Source organism: Diadema setosum, chromosome 2 (assembly GCF_964275005.1).
Source record: "Diadema setosum chromosome 2, eeDiaSeto1, whole genome shotgun sequence".
NCBI classification, from domain to species: Eukaryota; Metazoa; Echinodermata; class Echinoidea; order Diadematoida; family Diadematidae; genus Diadema; species Diadema setosum.
In genome coordinates this window covers 12,935,373-12,953,367 of record NC_092686.1, presented here as the reverse complement: position 1 = coordinate 12,953,367, position 17,995 = coordinate 12,935,373, and the positions used below count along the sequence as shown (strand labels likewise).

At 37.1% G+C, this 17,995-nt stretch overlaps 2 protein-coding genes across 2 annotated transcripts in view; both read right to left on the bottom strand.

Annotated features, from left to right (window-relative positions):
* The window catches only part of LOC140239935 (folylpolyglutamate synthase, mitochondrial-like), a 33,372-nt gene extending 29,276 nt beyond the window's left edge, over positions 1-4,096 (bottom strand). Inside the window, exons 1-2 of the mRNA XM_072319755.1 lie at positions 4,002-4,096; positions 1,981-2,093 (exon numbers count right to left, since the gene is read on the bottom strand). Of these exons, the coding sequence (XP_072175856.1) occupies positions 1,981-2,031 (51 nt within the window). The 5' untranslated portion in view covers positions 2,032-2,093; positions 4,002-4,096. The remainder of the gene's footprint in view (positions 1-1,980; positions 2,094-4,001) is intronic.
* A 1,279-nt stretch (positions 4,097-5,375) lies between these two features.
* Positions 5,376-17,995, bottom strand: part of LOC140238475 (folylpolyglutamate synthase, mitochondrial-like) — a 31,819-nt gene continuing 19,199 nt past the window's right edge. Inside the window, exons 11-13 of the mRNA XM_072318381.1 lie at positions 17,786-17,855; positions 14,776-15,056; positions 5,376-5,522 (exon numbers count right to left, since the gene is read on the bottom strand). Of these exons, the coding sequence (XP_072174482.1) occupies positions 5,376-5,522; positions 14,776-15,056; positions 17,786-17,855 (498 nt within the window). The remainder of the gene's footprint in view (positions 5,523-14,775; positions 15,057-17,785; positions 17,856-17,995) is intronic.

Genomic DNA, 17,995 nt, shown 5'->3' with positions numbered 1-17,995 from the left:
AATTTGATGATCTTATAATAATTGCAACATGAGATATGGGTAAAAACGCTGTGGCGGCCATTTTGAATTTCAAGATGGCAGCCTATAAATTGTATCAAAACAATCCACAATATCAGAAAATTATATATCAGAGTGTCTGACATCACAACTATGCATTTTGCACCGAATTTGAAGCTTCTACAATGCTCACCGTATGAGATATGGTTCAAACTACTGTTTGCTATGACGGCCATTTTGAAATTCAAGATGGCAGCCTACAAATTGTATCAAAACAATCCACAATATCAGAAAAAGATATACTAGAGTGTCTGACATCACAACCATGCATTTTGCACCAAATTTGAAGCTTCTACAATGCTCACTGAATGTGATATGGATAAAAATACAGTTTGCTATGGCGGCCATTTTGAAATTAAAAATGGTGGCTGAAGACGTGGTCGGAAAAAATGGAACCAAAGGTTTTTGGATTCAGCACCCCTAAATTGACCAAGTTAGCCAAAAAAAAAATCAATTTTGGCACAAAAATCTCACGGGATTACATAATAGCCTCTACTATATCAGAAAAAGAACTTACTAATGGCAGGGACATTGTCTAGGATATGTAACAGAACTTATGAGCAAATACGGTCTATAACCGAAGGCCTCAGTATGTCTGTCAAAATCAAACATCAGAACAGACTTTCAACCATACAGCGAACCTTTCACGATTTTTTTTTTTTTTTTGAGGGGCGAGGGTATGACATTAAAAAAGAAAAAAAAAACTTTTTTTTTTTTTTGGGGGGGGGGGGGGAGGGGACACTTTCCCTACGATTCGCGAAGAAGGCTACTTGACACGGTGGCATGTTGAAAGACTGGAAACGCGAAAATTAACCGGGACCGTATTATCGTATAAAACATACCGTAGCACTGTACACGCGTACGAATTTCAATGTAGTACACATAATTTGCGCACACACAGCACAAACACAATGTCAAGTTTCCATCGCCTTTTTTCACGCATCCGGGTGACTATAGTGAGCGTACGCGTATCGAGCAGAACACCGTTGTGCGTCAGTGACGTCTGATCCTTCGTCAACACTCCCTCAGCATATTCATCTTTGCAAATTCACACTAGACGTCAGCGTCGCAAATCTAAATAGATTCCTTATATTCAATCATGAGAGGGTTTAACAAGATATGTGAGACAAATCCTTTCACGCAGCGGATCGTCGTGGATGAAGAGAATTATGTTTGTGATGAGTTTTAAAAGGATCGAAAATGCTACCTTACCTCGAAACACTCGGTTTAAAAAAGAAATCCTCTATAACACGGATATCGGTCGTAATGTCTCTGTTTCAAATTCTCTCTAGCATCATCAAACTGTTTAATTAATCTTAACTAATCTTAAAGATAATTTCGATCACTTTCCCTTCTTGTACAGATTCAAAAGATTTGAGTTGATTTGATTTATTGGTTCTTGTATTTTTATTGTACATGAACATCTATGTTCCTGTATTTTCATTGTACATGAACATACATATACATGTGTTATACATACATTGTTGGTGCCATACATTATTATACACCTGTACATAAACATTAGTTGTTTACTAAATATTTTTTCTTCATTACCTTTACACAATGTACAACAGAAACCTATCAGCAATACATGTACAATTAATACAGCAGGGCTACAGTGGCGTGGCTTGATTTTGCTAGCAGCCCTTGTACATCATACACATAGAAAAAAAAAAGGAGGGAGGGATGACTTGTGTAGAGAAATGATAGTAGAAAGGAGAAAAGGAAAGAAGAGGACTGTCTGCTTTCACTAAAGGCTTACACAAAGTTAGTTCACCTTGATCACTGATCAGTAAGGCATGACAAAATATTTTTCTCTCTTTCTCTCTCTCTTTGATGTGTACTATATTACATACCTGAGAAAAAAAAATAAATGATTTTCATTCTTTATTCGATTGAATGTTCGAGAAAAGTCGATCTTACCTTGAAGAGGTCATCGTCGTTAAGTGCGCTCCAATCCTTGTCTTGGCTCATTTTGTTCCTTCCTTATGCTTCTAACAGAGCACATACGATCCACATACGATCTACGTGGAGAGCTGGTTAAAAAAGAAAAAAAAAACGTTCGAGGTGTTGAATAAAAGAAATAGTGTATAGTCTTTACTCGTGCAATGGAACAAGATTTCGAACTCGGTGAAAGATGAGGCGCACTTCGTAGTCACATGTTGGTGATGGTTTACAGGTAAGTCAAATGTGGCGAGATCTACCCTTTCATAGTGTGTTCACATACAGTACTAGTAGTCCTTGGCCCAATTGCCTAAAGCTACCTGGGGGAAAGGTAATACTTATGATAATGACTGGCCTTCCTTTCGGGAAAACAGTTCTTCCTTTCTGCAAAACAGTTCTTGTACAGTGGATATGCAAATAAGTGAGCTAACCATGTCATAACACCACAATAATTTTCCATTGATCGTGTGCCCAAAAAAAAAAAAAAAAAAATGACGAAAATTCAATGTTTCTGTCATTGAGGTCTGAAACATGATGTTATTCCCGGTTGAACAACTTCACAATAGTGATCATTAAAGGGGATTGCTAGTAACCGATCATTGGGAATCAGTGGGAATGCTGAGGGATGATTGTTCCAATCCTTGTGGGATTCATTTAAAGGGACATTCCAGACGATTTTCATAATTTCACATCATGTAGTACATATATCGACAACTCCATGTATAGATTTTTGGAATTTATTGTGGTTGTTGAGCAGGGAAACAATACTTTGAAAAACCTTAAACAAATTACACTGAACAAGGATGATGACATAGGATTATTTAGGAAATGTAGCAGTGTAATTCCATTACAATACCGCTTGTGTGCGAGTTCACCTGTGTATAATCTGTGCATGCCTTCTTCTTTTGTTCTGCTTCCTTGAGCCCCAAGTCATGCATTCTTATGGTGACTCTGCCATGTCATCATCCTTGTTCATTGCAATTTGTTCTAAATTTTGAAAATATTCTTATTCTTCATCCCAATTATCACAAATTCTGAAAATCTGTACTCAGTATAACTAATATATAGTTGTTCAAATGTAAAAATCTGAAAATCATCCGGAGGTTTCCTTTAAGAGTACATTATATATCTACTGTTTTGTGAAAATTATTTGCTTCAGAACGGTCTCATATTCAAGTAATGTGCAGATTAATGCCCCGTCACTGACCAGGCACGCTAACCTGGAAACATTAAACTGCACATTACTTGGACTATGAGACCATTCTGAAGCAAATAATTTTCACACAATAGATATATAGTGTACTCTTAAATGAATCCCACAAGGATTGGAACAATCATCCTCCAGCATTCCCACCGATTCCAACTGATCAGTTACTAGCCATCCCCTTTAAGATATACCAAAATTTGATCCTCGGGCATAATTTCGTTTGAATGAAAAACTGGAAATTTCAAAATATTATATACAAACTATATAGTAAGTTGTGAGGGGATGACATGCTCATGCGCTTTGCCATTTACATAATCTATTCATATTGACCGTTCAAGAACTGCTTCCCTAAAAAATAGCCAAACTTCAAAATGTCATAATTTCCTTATTTTTCATCCGATTTCAATCAAAATTATACCGTTGAACTCGTAATATCTTACTCTTTCTTATCAGACTAACTTATACTTGGACTGGATTTCCCCTTTCAAAGGAATGCGTCCATGAGAAACGAAACCAAAGCAAACTTCCTGACTCAGAGACTCCAACACCCCAGTTATAAATACGGCGGGTGATCTTCCTCTTTGAGGCAGTTTTTGCAATATCTCCCACCTTCCAGCTTCTTGGTCTATATATGGTTATAACAGTCTTAAGCCCGAGAAGAAAAAGCGAATGGTTCGACTAGGAAAGCATTTCTATGACACACCATGATAATCTGCAGTGGAGTTCACAAGCACTGCCCACACACAAATTACAATTTCTAGGAGAATGTGAGTAATGTACATGAAATCCATACCTGATACCCAGACTGCACGGATGCTGGAGCTATAACCCTTCTGACTGGCGGCACGAAGAATAATGGCGAAAGTCGCAATATCGCATCAGTTACTCTGAAGTAGTAGCAATGAAACACACACATACACTTCACTCAACGTTATTTGCATCAAGCTTGGTTGATTTCGGAAGGACTGAAGCGTAACGATCCTGATCTCACGGCGCACGGGATGCCTCATACTGTTTTGTGTTTTTTTTTTCGCAAACATCAGGACAATTATTGTGGTCATGCACCACAAACCCAACAAAAAGTCGCCAAACATGGATTTTTACTTAAGGACACATTCTGAAAGAGCGGAATTGATGTACTTGTATAACTCAATTCAAATAGATTCTCCTAATCCAAATATTGAAAAGAACACACATACTGTGGTAAAGTGTTTACTGTGGAGTAACGAGGCCAGGAAAAAAAAAAGAAACCGAGTTTCCTCTCAATTTTTTTACTATCAAAATCATAAATTTGCTTTAAGATGAACATGAATGGAAAGATTTATATGCTTCTCTATTTCCTTATTGATGCACAACTCAATGTTCATAATTCATACCGAGTTAGAACAATGGACAGTGGTGCCACCAAATGTTCATTTGCAGAATGAAAGGGTGACTTCAAGTGAATGTTTTAACATTTTTACCGTATGTTTTCGAAAATATACTTATAAACCAAACTTCCGGAATTTCTTGATTCACATGAGACCTCATGCATCAGATATGAATGAGGCATGCTCGAGAAACAGTTGCATGAAAATATGTTTCATTTCTACGGATTGTACGGATAGTCGAAAAACAAGTCTTTTCGTTCCTCGCTACATTTCACAGGCAAATGTGGTTCATCCTTCATCACTGAAAGGGAAGGTGGAACTTTTTTTAAAGGGGAGGAACAGAAAAAAAAATACTTTTTATCACTAAACTTGCACTTCTAATGATTCAAAGGTACAAGTGCATGGCGGAAAGTTTTTTGTGCCTTTTGTGTAATGTGGTATTTGTTTATTGTTTTTTTTGGGGGGGGCATGCAAGGTGTTTTTAGGTAGGTACACTCCTCCTTCTACAATTGATTCCACTGTCCAACTTCATCCACTCACTTCAACCAACGTTAGCTGTACAAGTAATCCAAATACAACACTAATAAAATCAAGCCACGAGCAAGATCGCTCTAAGAATTTTTCAAACTATTGGCAGATCAAGCATAAATTATGTTTGGACTAGAAATGAAATGAAATGATTTTAAATGAATTGAGTTTGATTATGCTTGTTATTATTCCATAATCATAATGCAAAAATAAACTGATTAAGCTTGTCAATGAGAGTTCAACTTGATGCGACATGACTGCCATCTCATTCAAAGCATGTCTACGCCCTCGACCTCATGGTTCTCACTGTGCGACGAATCATTCCTCTGTCCTGTCGGAGAGCGCCCATGCACCACTTCGTCGATTCTGGCTCTGAGATCCCCTAAGTCACGAGGAGGAGTGACGAAGAGTTTTCCCTTGAGGAAGCCCCAGAGAAAAAAGTCACAAGGAGTAAGGTCAGGACTCCGCGGATTCCATTTGATGGGATGATTCAATGTCACACTCGTCTTTGTTCTTGTGTTCGCACAGGCGTGAAGTCTCTTTTGTTGAAAACGCAAGCATTATTGCTTGAGCGGGATATGAAGCCAAAGAATGCCGCACTGTGTCCGGAGGGTGGACGCGGGGTAAAGTCTCGCTCCATATGACTTGCTACGCAGCCACATCAAAAATGACTGCTCATTGCTGGGGGTTAAATACAATTTAATCCGATAACTTTTTAACTGTACTCTTTCTTGTATTTTAAAAGAGTATTTCTTTTTTGGCTTATTGTATTGTTTACCGAGTACTTTTAAAAGCATCCATTCAAACTTTTTACCTCGTACTTGATAAGATAACGAGAAACGTTATTCTGTTCTGTTCTGTTCTGTTCTGTTCTGTTCTGTTCTATTCTGTTCTGTCCTGTTCTGTTCTGCTCTATTTTATTCTATTTTCTACTCTTTTGCCGATGACACCGGCATCCAGGTTGAATCTTCATATTGACAGTAAGTTAACATGGAAAGTTTACGTAGAATTTCTGCGTGATTTACCGTTTAAAGAAAAATGTAGGTGCATGTAAAAGTTAAAGCAGTATTTTCCTGAACGCATTCTGCATTAATTGGATTCTATTCTTCACTGCCTTATAGAGGTTATGGAATCCTTACGTGGGAAAATGCTGTAAATCAAGACTAATTCTTTATTATTGATACAGAAAAGAGCCATACGGATATTTAGCTTTGCAACATTTTTGTAAACACAATAATGCCAGAATTTGTATCATATTGGATCATTCATGTATCAGTTAAATACAGGTTGTCTCCCTGACGTGTTTTTTTTTTCAATGTCTGTTTGGAATACTGAAGTCCATTCTTATACCCTACTTGACAAGAAGATTCTTTTCATCTTTCTCCTGTACAGACTGTATCTGCTCTGAAAACTATATCTACCACAGGCCCTAAATTCTGGAGGACCTAGATAGAGAAATAATCCAATCTCAATCTCTTAATTCATTAAAGCATAAACTTAAATTAGTTTTTCTCGGAATTCTAATACCTACAGCGATTTCTTCTATCTTTTTGGGCTTTCTATGTGCATACTTTTTATTTCCGTCTTTGTATCTGACTTGTGTCTCGTGATCACGCCACTCTCTAGAAGTTTTGTGTTGCCTACATTCTTTTCTCTTTTTTGTATTCTCCGACGTCTGCATTTCCATACTTCATAAAATAGTTGTCATTCCCTTCAATTGTAAATTTCACGCAAGAATTCATCTCATATCCACATCTGGGAGTCTACACCCTACAAGCAATGCTTCTAAGTTGATTCCTCATATTTTACATGTTCAATTGTCTGAATTGTTGTATTGTTGTATTCGAGAATTCATCAATTCATTTTTTTTTTCATGCTTACGGCTTATTTGTTGGATCGTGGAACAAAGAAAACACACAAACTAACAAACAAACAAAGGCTACGTGACGGACAATGGCGACCCAATTTAAGGTTTTTGTTTTACTCCTGTCGACGCCATTGAAGGGTAAGGGGAGGCAAATTTTATGTGCCGTATTATGCCATTTTGGGTCCATTTGGGAGGCTGAGACATGGGTGACAAGGGCAGTTGCCTAGAGTGACCCCTAGGTCATGCGTTCACTATAGTTGACCAATGAAAGAGATGGCCAAATATTGATGGAGACGAGGATTGATCTTTTACATTTTTTGCGAGATGCTTATACAAATCCACTTTATGAAATGTTACACAGCGTACAATACTAAGAGGAATTCAGAGTTTATTTGATGAAAATCAGTATTGATGGCCGAGATATCCAAAACAATAAGATAAAACAAAGCGATTCTAATAAAAGGTGTGTCCCACCTTTAATTACGATCGCTTTGCTTGGGATATCTCAGCAATTTAAAAAACAATATTCATCAAATAAACCATTTGAATTCCTTTTAGAATTATACAAGTTTCTCATTATCTAAAAAATATAAAATAAAAAACGTTGGAAACCTGAAGCCCTATCTCAACCAAAACTACATCATTCCTTTAACAGTTTACCAGAATCCCCTTTAATAGAGAATAAGAATAAGAATGATAGTCTTATGGACACAATGTGGGGTCTTGATAAGAAATAAATCCATGCCTGGATTATATCACAGAGAGCGTGGAACCTACACTCCGACAGTCCACTCACGTGTGACTGTCTTGAAAATGTTTATTTTGTCGAATAACTATTAACTATAACTAGAATTATCACTGAAGGTGATTAATAACCCCGCCTCTTGTGTTGCTTTATAGTATTTGATGTCATGAGGGCAATGACATTAATACCAAGTTTGTGCACTTGTCGAATTGGAAACAGAATAATTTTAGTTTTAGAGAGTTGACACTGAGTATAAAACTTACAGCAAATGGAAACATGCTTTACCCCAGCATCACTACACTTAAAGACCATCATACACACCACATTTGACCTTCATAGCTTGAATGGTTTAGTTTGATACAAAAATGAGTGGTTACCATGGCAACACATTTTCCTTAAACTAATACATTGGTGTCCTGCAAAACTACACTTCTAGATGATGATACATACTAAATTTGACTTTAATTGCTTGAATGATGGAAAAGTTATTCGATCTGCAAGGTTTTGGTAAAAATGTGGTTACCATGGCAACGGTTTGTGTGACAAACTCAAAAATTATGTGTTCCGCATCTATACCTCAGGGCCATAATGCCTACCAAATTTGGTTTCAATTGCTTGAAAACTGTGGAAGAAGTTCACTCCACAGGATAAAAAAAAAAAACAACAACATGCCGATACAAATACAAAGGACATTTTGCAAAACTACACTTAAACAGGATCATACACACCAAATTTCACCTTCATAGATTAAATGGTTCAATTTGATACAAAAGTGAGTGGTTACCATGGCAACACATTTTTCTTATATTAAATACATTGGTGTCTTGCATAACTACACCTCCCGATCATCATACATACTAAATTTGACCTTAAATTGCTTGAATGATGTGGAAGTTAATCAATCCACAAGGTTTTGGTAGAATTATGGTTACCATGGCAACGCTTTGTCTGACAAACACAAAAATTATGTGTTCCACATCTATGCCTCAAGGCCATAATGCCTACCAAATTTGATCTCAATTGCTTCAAAACTGTGGAAGTTGTTCACTCCGCAAGATTTCGAAGAAAACATGCAGTTACCATGGCAACGCTTTGGCAAGTACAAACACAAAGAGTGTCTTGCATAACTACACCTATAGATCATCATAGATACCAATTTTGAAATTGATTTCTTAAATATTATGGAAGTTATTCAATCCACAAGGTTTTGGTAAAATTATTGTTACCATGGCAACGCATTGTCCGACAAACACACAAAAAAAATGTCTTGCACATCTATACTTCAATATCATCATTTACCCTAAGTTTCATTAAAATTGCTTCAAAACTGTAGGAGGAGTTCGCGACGCAAGATTTTGCAACAGACCGACCGACCGCCCGACCGCCCGACCGCCCGACCAACATCACGGTGATTCCTATATACCCCCTTCACACTATGTGTGGCGGGGGTATAATTAGTCCATGAATGAACTGTGTCACCTGGTGCCAGGATGAATTCTTCTGTATGAACATTATGATAGCCGACTAACATGATGTTAACATGACCTAGGTTGAAAATATCAACCTTTGACGACTTTGCATTCACTCCGATAGTCCACTCACGTGTTACTTGAAAATGTTTATTCTGTCGAATATTGTATAACTGTTACATTCATTAGTCCAGGTATTGACTAAGTCACGTGGTGCCACGTTGAATTCTCCATTTAGAATATTGTAATAGACGAATCATTATGATGGTAACATGGCCTTGGTTAAGGATATAAAGCTCCGACCTGAATGGACAGCTGCGAGGATAAACTCAAAAACCCTGAAACAAAGCTGATTATCTAAACAATAGCGTATTAAAGAATAGCTATTGGTATTCAATGGCGTTTGCAGATACACTCTGCGTATAAAGGAAGTGAAACTAGAAAGCTGAATCGTGCTTCCTAGCCACACTAATCGACTAATTTTGCTTGTATCGCATGAAATCATTTTGACAATTATTTTCCATCTTGATGGGATGGACACTTTACATCGATTCTAGTTTTTCTTTTTTCTTTTTTTGCTTATTTAATTTCTCTATAGGCCATAGTATGCGTTTATGACGTATCCGTCAAGTTTAATATGAATTTTACGCAATAAATTGAATATTGAAAATTTTATGGGGTTCTTTCCCCCATTGTCTAATTAGAATTTGGAATTGCCTGACCGAGGCGAGTCATTCCTTTTGCATGTTTTGTGTGTGTATTTTTTTCATAGCCTCTCAGTGCATTTAAATCAGTGTTTGGTATTAATCTAGTTTTGGTGCGAGATAAAATTGCACGTCGCATACCGTTATTATGCATGTCTGATGAATACACTGATTTCTTTTAGGTTGGTTTGTGTGCACGTGTGCGTGTGTGTGTGTTGCATTTGCTTGCTTCTCTTTTTTCATCTATACGAGATTTAGTTTACTTTCTCCCTATTCTCAGTGGTATAGCATAATATTGTATTTCATGGTGTAGAATCTGGAGCAGGAAAGATGGCGTTTAAGACGTTAGGCCTACCAAGCAAAATTGACAACACACACACACACACACACACACACAAACACACACAGGAACACCATCCAACCTTTTCATCACTTTCCAAAGCCAATGCTGACGGGTTCGAGCCTTAATTCTCATCTGATCTCTATATTTCAGTGTATCATGTTGCCGTATTTTTATAATCAACAGAAAAATAACATTTTCCGTTTAGCATGATATGAATTCTGAAACTGAGCTCGAAAAAAATTTGTTGATTTTCATTTTCTCTTAGACATATCGATTTTATCCGTTGATACCTTTTTTTGTAAGATGAGCCTTACTGAATACGGCATCACTGTAAAGTAGAAAGTTCCTAGAGACTTAATGCAAAGTCGTCAAATATATAAAGAGGGAAATTGTGAAATCCAAAAGTCAGTATTCCTAATGTTATATTCGAATTGGATACTATACAGCATAATAAGACAATCGCTTTTCTAGGCGGTGAAACCATTAATACAATTCTGTCACTCCATCCTCCGCAGCGAGCCAGTAAACAGACGAGGAGAATTTACAATCTTGTTAGTGGCATCATTTTAAGAAATTATGTGTATAAAACAGCATCAAATTATTTGTCGAAACTGAAAAGAAAAAGATGACATGAAATGACACCTAACGCTGCCAATCTTAATCACATCTTAAACATGAATTCCTTACAAACGCAAGTCTGTGGGTCGGCTGTGAGTGATAAGCATTTGTATGCATGCTGTAAAATGACGATTGGAAGTAGCCCGGTTGTTAGGTGGTGGTGGTGTAAAAAAAAAAAAAAAATGAATAAAGAGCAACAAGTCAAAGTCGGTAAGCAATGAAAGGATGAATCCATTGATTTTGAGACATGCAAGTTATGTGACAAGCCACTACTGCTGTGTGCTCACAGCACTGATTCCTGTGGGAAATACATGTATCTACAGAGATCTGTTGCTCAGAAATATACAAAAATAATGCACGCTTTAACGGATGCTATTTTGTTGGGTGCCTTCTAGCCTGGACTATACGCTTTTTCAACAGAGCGCTCAAACGCGCCAATTAATCTCGCACGTCAGCACGGTACGGTTCGCCTTGGTTCGTTTCGCTTTGGTTCGCTTTTGAGCACTCGAATGCACCCTTAAGAGCTCGGACAAAATCACGGAAAAGGACTGTAATGTCTTGTGACTCAGTAGACAATGAGCAGAGAACTTAGGTGTGGGAAGCCATTGACTGCAGCGTTAACGTAAGGACAAAGAAACATCAAAGCAAAACAGAAATCAATCACGCGGCCTGGATATAGCAAAGTAGTTCAGATTAAAAAAGGATGACTTACCATGCAATTCTTAGTGCACTGCACTGAACATTAGGCTTTGATGAACGTTGTCATGCATCGCCGGTCATTGCTGGTAGGCCCTATGCTTCTTATTGAAGGACACATGTACTTTCATTCAATGCAATTTTGTATCGTATTTCAGTTAAATTCATTTGACTAAGTTTTCCCGAGTATGTCTCTTTCGCTCCACTAACGTGGAAATATTAGAAATAAGAAAAACGACCCGTCATTCACCCCACATAAGCAGCACAATATACATTGCCTACTCACAGTGCAAACGCATTTTATAAGCGCTTGACAGAGACACGCGGGATAACATGACGGAAAACTACTCATTTCTTAAAAGACTTTAAAGGGAAATTACCAGTCATTGCAGGAAGAACTCTTTACATCAACTCGCATAAGACCATGCAAGAGCACAATACTGTATTAAAACACCAATTTCTCACTGCCAGATGTAATTCTTAGAGCATAGACGGAGGAACAAGAAATTCTGTCATTGACAATTTTTGTTGATAATTCTTACTGCCAAAAAATGCAAAGACGGCCGATCGTGGCCGTGGATACGACATTCACAAAGTCGTCATATTTTGAGTCATCATAAAAATTCGTCTTCCACTTTTGTTTTTATAGCAGGCAGGAATCAACTCTCTCAGGAAATAATGCCCAGCAGCACGGCGATGAACAAACTTTTGAAACTGCCAGTCAATATCATCAAACACCTGTTCTTACGACACTAACTGCAGCCTAGTTTTGATATATTGGATATACATGTATTGGTATCTACACAGGGAGGTGGATCTTGTCACCTCTGTCCCTGGGAAATGTTTTGACATATGATTGGGGTTACCATGGAGGTATTATCTTTATTCCTTGTGGATGTCAATAAGGTTCGTGTATCCCTTTTTGCAGCCCTGATGATTATATACCTTTCTGGTAAAGTGTACAGAAGTGGCGGATCTATGTAAAGGGAGGGGGAGTCGGTTTGATAGCAACCCCCATCCCGGACTCCTTTGTTTGTTTGTTTTTTCCTCTTTGTTTGGAGGTCACCCCCTCCCCCGCGTTTGTTTGTTTGTTTGTTTGTTTGTTTGTGTTTGTTTGTCTGTTTGTTTTATTGCAGCAAAAATTTACGTTCGTCCTGTACAGGTAGGGAAGTCAGACCTTTCTTCAAAATGATAAAACGGGAAACTTCTTTATGATAATGAGGGAAACGATACGTTAGATTTTCTGTGAATTTATGTGGATCCCCATCTCCCCCCCCCCCCCAAAAAAAAAAAAAAAAAAATGTTCCAACCGTTATTCGCGGTTCAAAGGGTAAGCGTATTCTTACTTGTGTGAGAAAAAGAGACCCAAGGAGAGAGCGGTTTTGTGATTTTCTTCCACTTTAGCTTGACAAGTATTTTATAGACTATCTAAACAAAGACATCACAATTACAACCACACACTGATGTGGACAGTGCAGTAGTAGGACTACTATTGCAATACAACAAACTCATTGCTCATTTCGAAGACCCGATTTATTTTCATTAACATTATGATACAAACTTGAAAACGGTACAAGATATTTTTTTTTTTTGTGTGTGTGTGTGTGTGTGTTCTAATGACATTAATTTACAGGAACTACAATCCACTTGAAACAGTTCATTATTTCCTTTCACTTATCAACAGTTAGAGTAAGTCCATACAACAAGGTTTACCTGGAGACCATGATGCTTAGTCCAACATTCTTAAAGCCATGCAGGGGTAATATTTCTTGGCTTCTCGGTCGATATACAGGTACTAAAACTACCTTGATCATCACAAAACAACACAAGTTTGCAATCCTTGAACATAACTAGGTAACAAGTTGAAATAATATATGCTCTATCATGCATTACATACCTCATTTCAGGAATCCTCGATTCCGATTGGTCATTATTTCAGTCACCTAATCGTTACTCGTTATCGTTATTAGTTTGCCCTCTCCCCCTGATGTCGGTCCTAACCTAACCCTTTACGACTTTTGTATAACCATTCTTACGCAATTACTTTTTTTTCCTGCAATTCATATTATTGTGTCATTCAGACTGTATGCGTGTATCTTCGTCCTGAATTTATTGATGAATGTCGAAAAATCGAATGAATGAAAAATAGAGATAACAGTATACTTATATCATATACCAAGTGTCACAATCTTTGTTGGCATTAGAAAAAAAAAAAAAAAACCTGAAAGGAAAAAAAAACGTATGATGATTCGTACAATGATACATTTCTCGACAAAAACTAGCAACCCGACACTGTGGGGTATTTAAAACTAACATAAAGGTAGCAATGATATATCTTAAGATAAGAATTTCACCGACACGACCGGAAAAAAAAATCTGAATGTCTATAATTTAGATCTGAGGTTTCAGAGCCCTTACCTGTCACTGAAATTCGCCCCGGTCTCTGGGGGAATGTAAGGATCACGTTCGTCTTTGTTCACACAATTTCACATTTTAAAGAGTTTCTCATAGATGAAATTATCATCATGAGGAGGGGTAACCAACTCTTGAACCACCGATTACTCACCTTTTTGAGAATATTGTTATAGATCAAAATGTAAACAATATACTTTGTTTCATGTAGGCCTATAGGCCAATCCATTGTTGGCAGTTTCAGCTTAAAAAGGCTACGGTTCTACACATGATATGTATAACTGTCTTAAAACAATTCTCCCTGATCATCATGTGTCGCTGTCTATACTTGTTGACTTTGCATTTTTTTTCTAAATTTTTACTCTGAGGAGGGATTGGGAATGTATATGTGCGTGTGTGCGCGCGTGTATAGGCATACAGTGGGATGCCCCATGTGACAAACGAAGGAATACATCGAGAAATTAACAAAATTATATGATAAATCACAACGTAAATCATGTGAGACGGTTTTGATTGTAATTTTGACGAAATATAGAGAGCAAAAAGACAGCTCAGAGATTGTGACGGACGAATCTGAATTATAAATGACGCTAATGAGGTGCGCCAATTAAGTGATGAATTTGATTATATTTATACTAGTGCATCTGTGTTAGAAGCACTTTTACGGCAAAAAGAAAAAAACACGCTAAAAACGAGTTGCTAAGAAACCTAATTAACTTTGTGTTTTCTCATGCTATTGCAGGATTGCTGTAATTGGCTCATTTTAATCATCAAGTTCAATTTAAGCGGGATCCATGGTGCACGATTTGACCAACGATGTAGAAATTCCCGGTCACCATCACCTGCACGTGACTTGCGACGTCGAGTCGTTCTTCGTCTACGGATTCGCAGGCCTGCAATGGGGGCATATCCCGAAGGTCGTCGACGGTGCCAACGGCCCATCGGAGGGCGGCCGGTATCGAAGAGGCCGTCTTCACTATAGGGCGCTTTTTCTTTCCCAGTTTATCCAAGGCTTCCTCGAAATAGGTCTTCAGTTTTTCAGAGTTTTTTATTTCTCCTTCATAATTGAACTGCTCTTCGTCGGTGTAGAAATAAGCTTAAAAGAAGAAAATATGGAGCTCATTTTTAGAGGACATTGCGTTAATTCTATATTTCTACAATATCAATGCGTAACGCCATTTTTAAATATGGGAAGCATTCACTATTAGGAAAGAATAAGGAGGAGGTGGTATAACCCTTGAAAAACAGGCAGATTTGATAATCACGAGCTCTGAAGTTCTTAGTAAATTTTCCTTAGGTGACAATTATTAACTTAAGATGATATTTTGCTCGAAGGTCGTTGCAGTTTGATGATTAAACATAATTTCCTTCAGTGTCAGAAGAGTTCTGTAAAATAATGTGCTGTCCAACGATGTTAACTGTCTCAACCAACCATGCCAACTATAGCATACAGATTTATTAACTAGTTCTCTAAATCAAAACACACCACAATGATTGCAGAGGTGCATTTATGATATTCACTTCCATACTGCCTAAGACAAGGAACACACGCATCCATATTAGATGTACTGTTTATAACAACATACAATATCAAACATATGTAAAATTATACACATTTTGATTCACGAACGTTTACAAAAACCTAAGAACCTTACTGATTATTCTCTTACATCATTCACAAAAAGAAAGAGACACGAAGAGAGAGAAAGTGAGAAAAAAACCTGATGACACCAGTCTTGCAGAAAAGAAAGATGTATTATCACGAGGTCATTCCTGCAGATATTGCAGGTTGCAAAATGAAGGAAAGTTTTCAGATTTTTATAATTGACTTAAAGTTATTCATTATCTTTTCCCAAGCACGAAAAAAATAATGAAAAGGGAGGGGGAATGTTAATCGGCAGATCACCTGTGCCTACAAGAACGAGTACTAGTAGTATAATGGAAATCCCTAGACCCTGGCCCTGGCTCCAACCATATGAATGGTTGCGGAAAAGTGTTTCTTTTTTTTTTTCTCCCTAGCCAATATAATCTCACTGCTTAGTTTTTAAGACGGAACTTTAAAGCCGAGAGTCCAGTGGCTGCTTAAAGCATTCAGTGCTTCCTTAGCAGTCACTCAAACAACTTAATCCCATTTTAGATTCGCATGAGTTGTCCATGCAAAGAATTCATAAAAGACAGATATGTGATGAAAAACTGTACAGATCGTCGTTAGAGATGTGTGATCGAGCAAATCGTTGGTTGGAAATATAAACCAAAGCGTTTGTCGTCAGGTTGTGATCTGCAGAAATGTGTTATACATCGTCAGTGTGCACGAAGAATTTAAAACATAGAAATACCTGATCAACATTTTCTATCGGTTTGTATTCTTTATTTCTTATTTCGTTACCTTTCGTTTTTCATTCCTCCTTTTCTTTTCTTTCGTTTTCCCCTTGCGCTTGGAAACATTGTATTAAATCATTACAAATGTAATGTATATGTATTATGATTATTGTTATGATTGTGATGATAATGATAACGATAATAACTATTATTGAGTATCTGAATATAAGAACGACCCAAGTCCATGGAACACCATTACGAGTAAACTTAAAGGGAACGTAAACCCCAAGAACAATGTCGATTGAGTGAAAGCAGTAATATTAGTAGAACACATCAGTGAAAGTTGGAGGAAAATCTGGCAATCAATGCAAAAGTTATGAATTTTTAAAGTTTTGGTGTTGGAACTGCTGGGAAAGGAGACTACTAGAGGTTATGACGTATGAGTGGACTACAATATAAAGAAAATATAAAGGGAAATCAGTAAAAATTCATTTTTCATGAAAATTATACATTCCCTCAACTTGATACTGACATATGTGAGGGGTAGCACTTATTCCCCCTACTTTCTGAAAGTGGTTACTCAAAAGCTCTTTCATTTTGGTAGAAAAAGGAATTTTTGTGCAATTCCTTTTATATTTTCTTTATATTGTTGTCCTCTAATACGGCATAACCTCTAGTAGTCTCCTCATCCAGTTGTTCCAACACCAAAACGTTAAAAATTCGTAACTTTTGCATCGATAGTCCGATTTTTCTCAAATTTTCACTGATGTGTTCTTCTAATGCTAATGCTTTTACTCAATCCACATTGCTCTTTGGGTTTGCCTTCCCTTTAAAAAAACTTCATATCTTTTTTATTTGTCCAATGATATTCTATTTAACTGTGATTGGAAGGCAACATTGTATATACAAATTAGAACATATATTATTATGACAATTAACATTTACATTAATTGTGGAGAGGCCATTTTGTGTGATGGACTTGGGTCGTTCTTTGAATCATATGGACTTGGGTCGTTGTTTGATTCATATACATGATATTCTGCTATAGAGATGAGAGAAGGATGAGAGAGGGCGCTATAATATGAATGTAAGAATGACCCAAGTCCTTCATTCCTACATTCATAAAAGATTTAACTCATTCATTTCAGGCACTTCCAGGGGTAATTAGGATTTATCATTTATACACAAGATGAGTCCATGCATAAGCTTCAATTTCCCATGTCAAACTGAATATGGCCAAAAATTGGACTTGGGTCGTTCTTATATTCAGGTCTTCTATTATTACTGTTACTATATTTTATCCATTATTATCCTGACTCACAATGAATAGCCAAACGTACATCACACCATGCTACCTGTATGCTACAGGTTTTAAAGAAATGGAAATGAAATCTTCGCAATTTCCAATAAAACGGGAGTTAGTTTGCCATGAAATACATTTGATTAATGCAGATTCAAGTAGATGCATAATAGTGGAGTTTCAACCAGATTTTTTTAACAACTTACGATGAGCTTCAGGGAGTGTGCCAGCTATCATCCAACTGGGACAGAAGATGGCGGCATCGAAGTCAAAATCCTGTAAAGCACACAATAGTCCAGTAGAAAATTTTCAGATCTGGGAAATGTTTTAACTACAAGGTGTTTTGTGTTCAAGAAGGGTACTGAAGTAATTTATCTTGGTTGTCACCTTGGCAACCCTGGGCAACTTTTTTTATT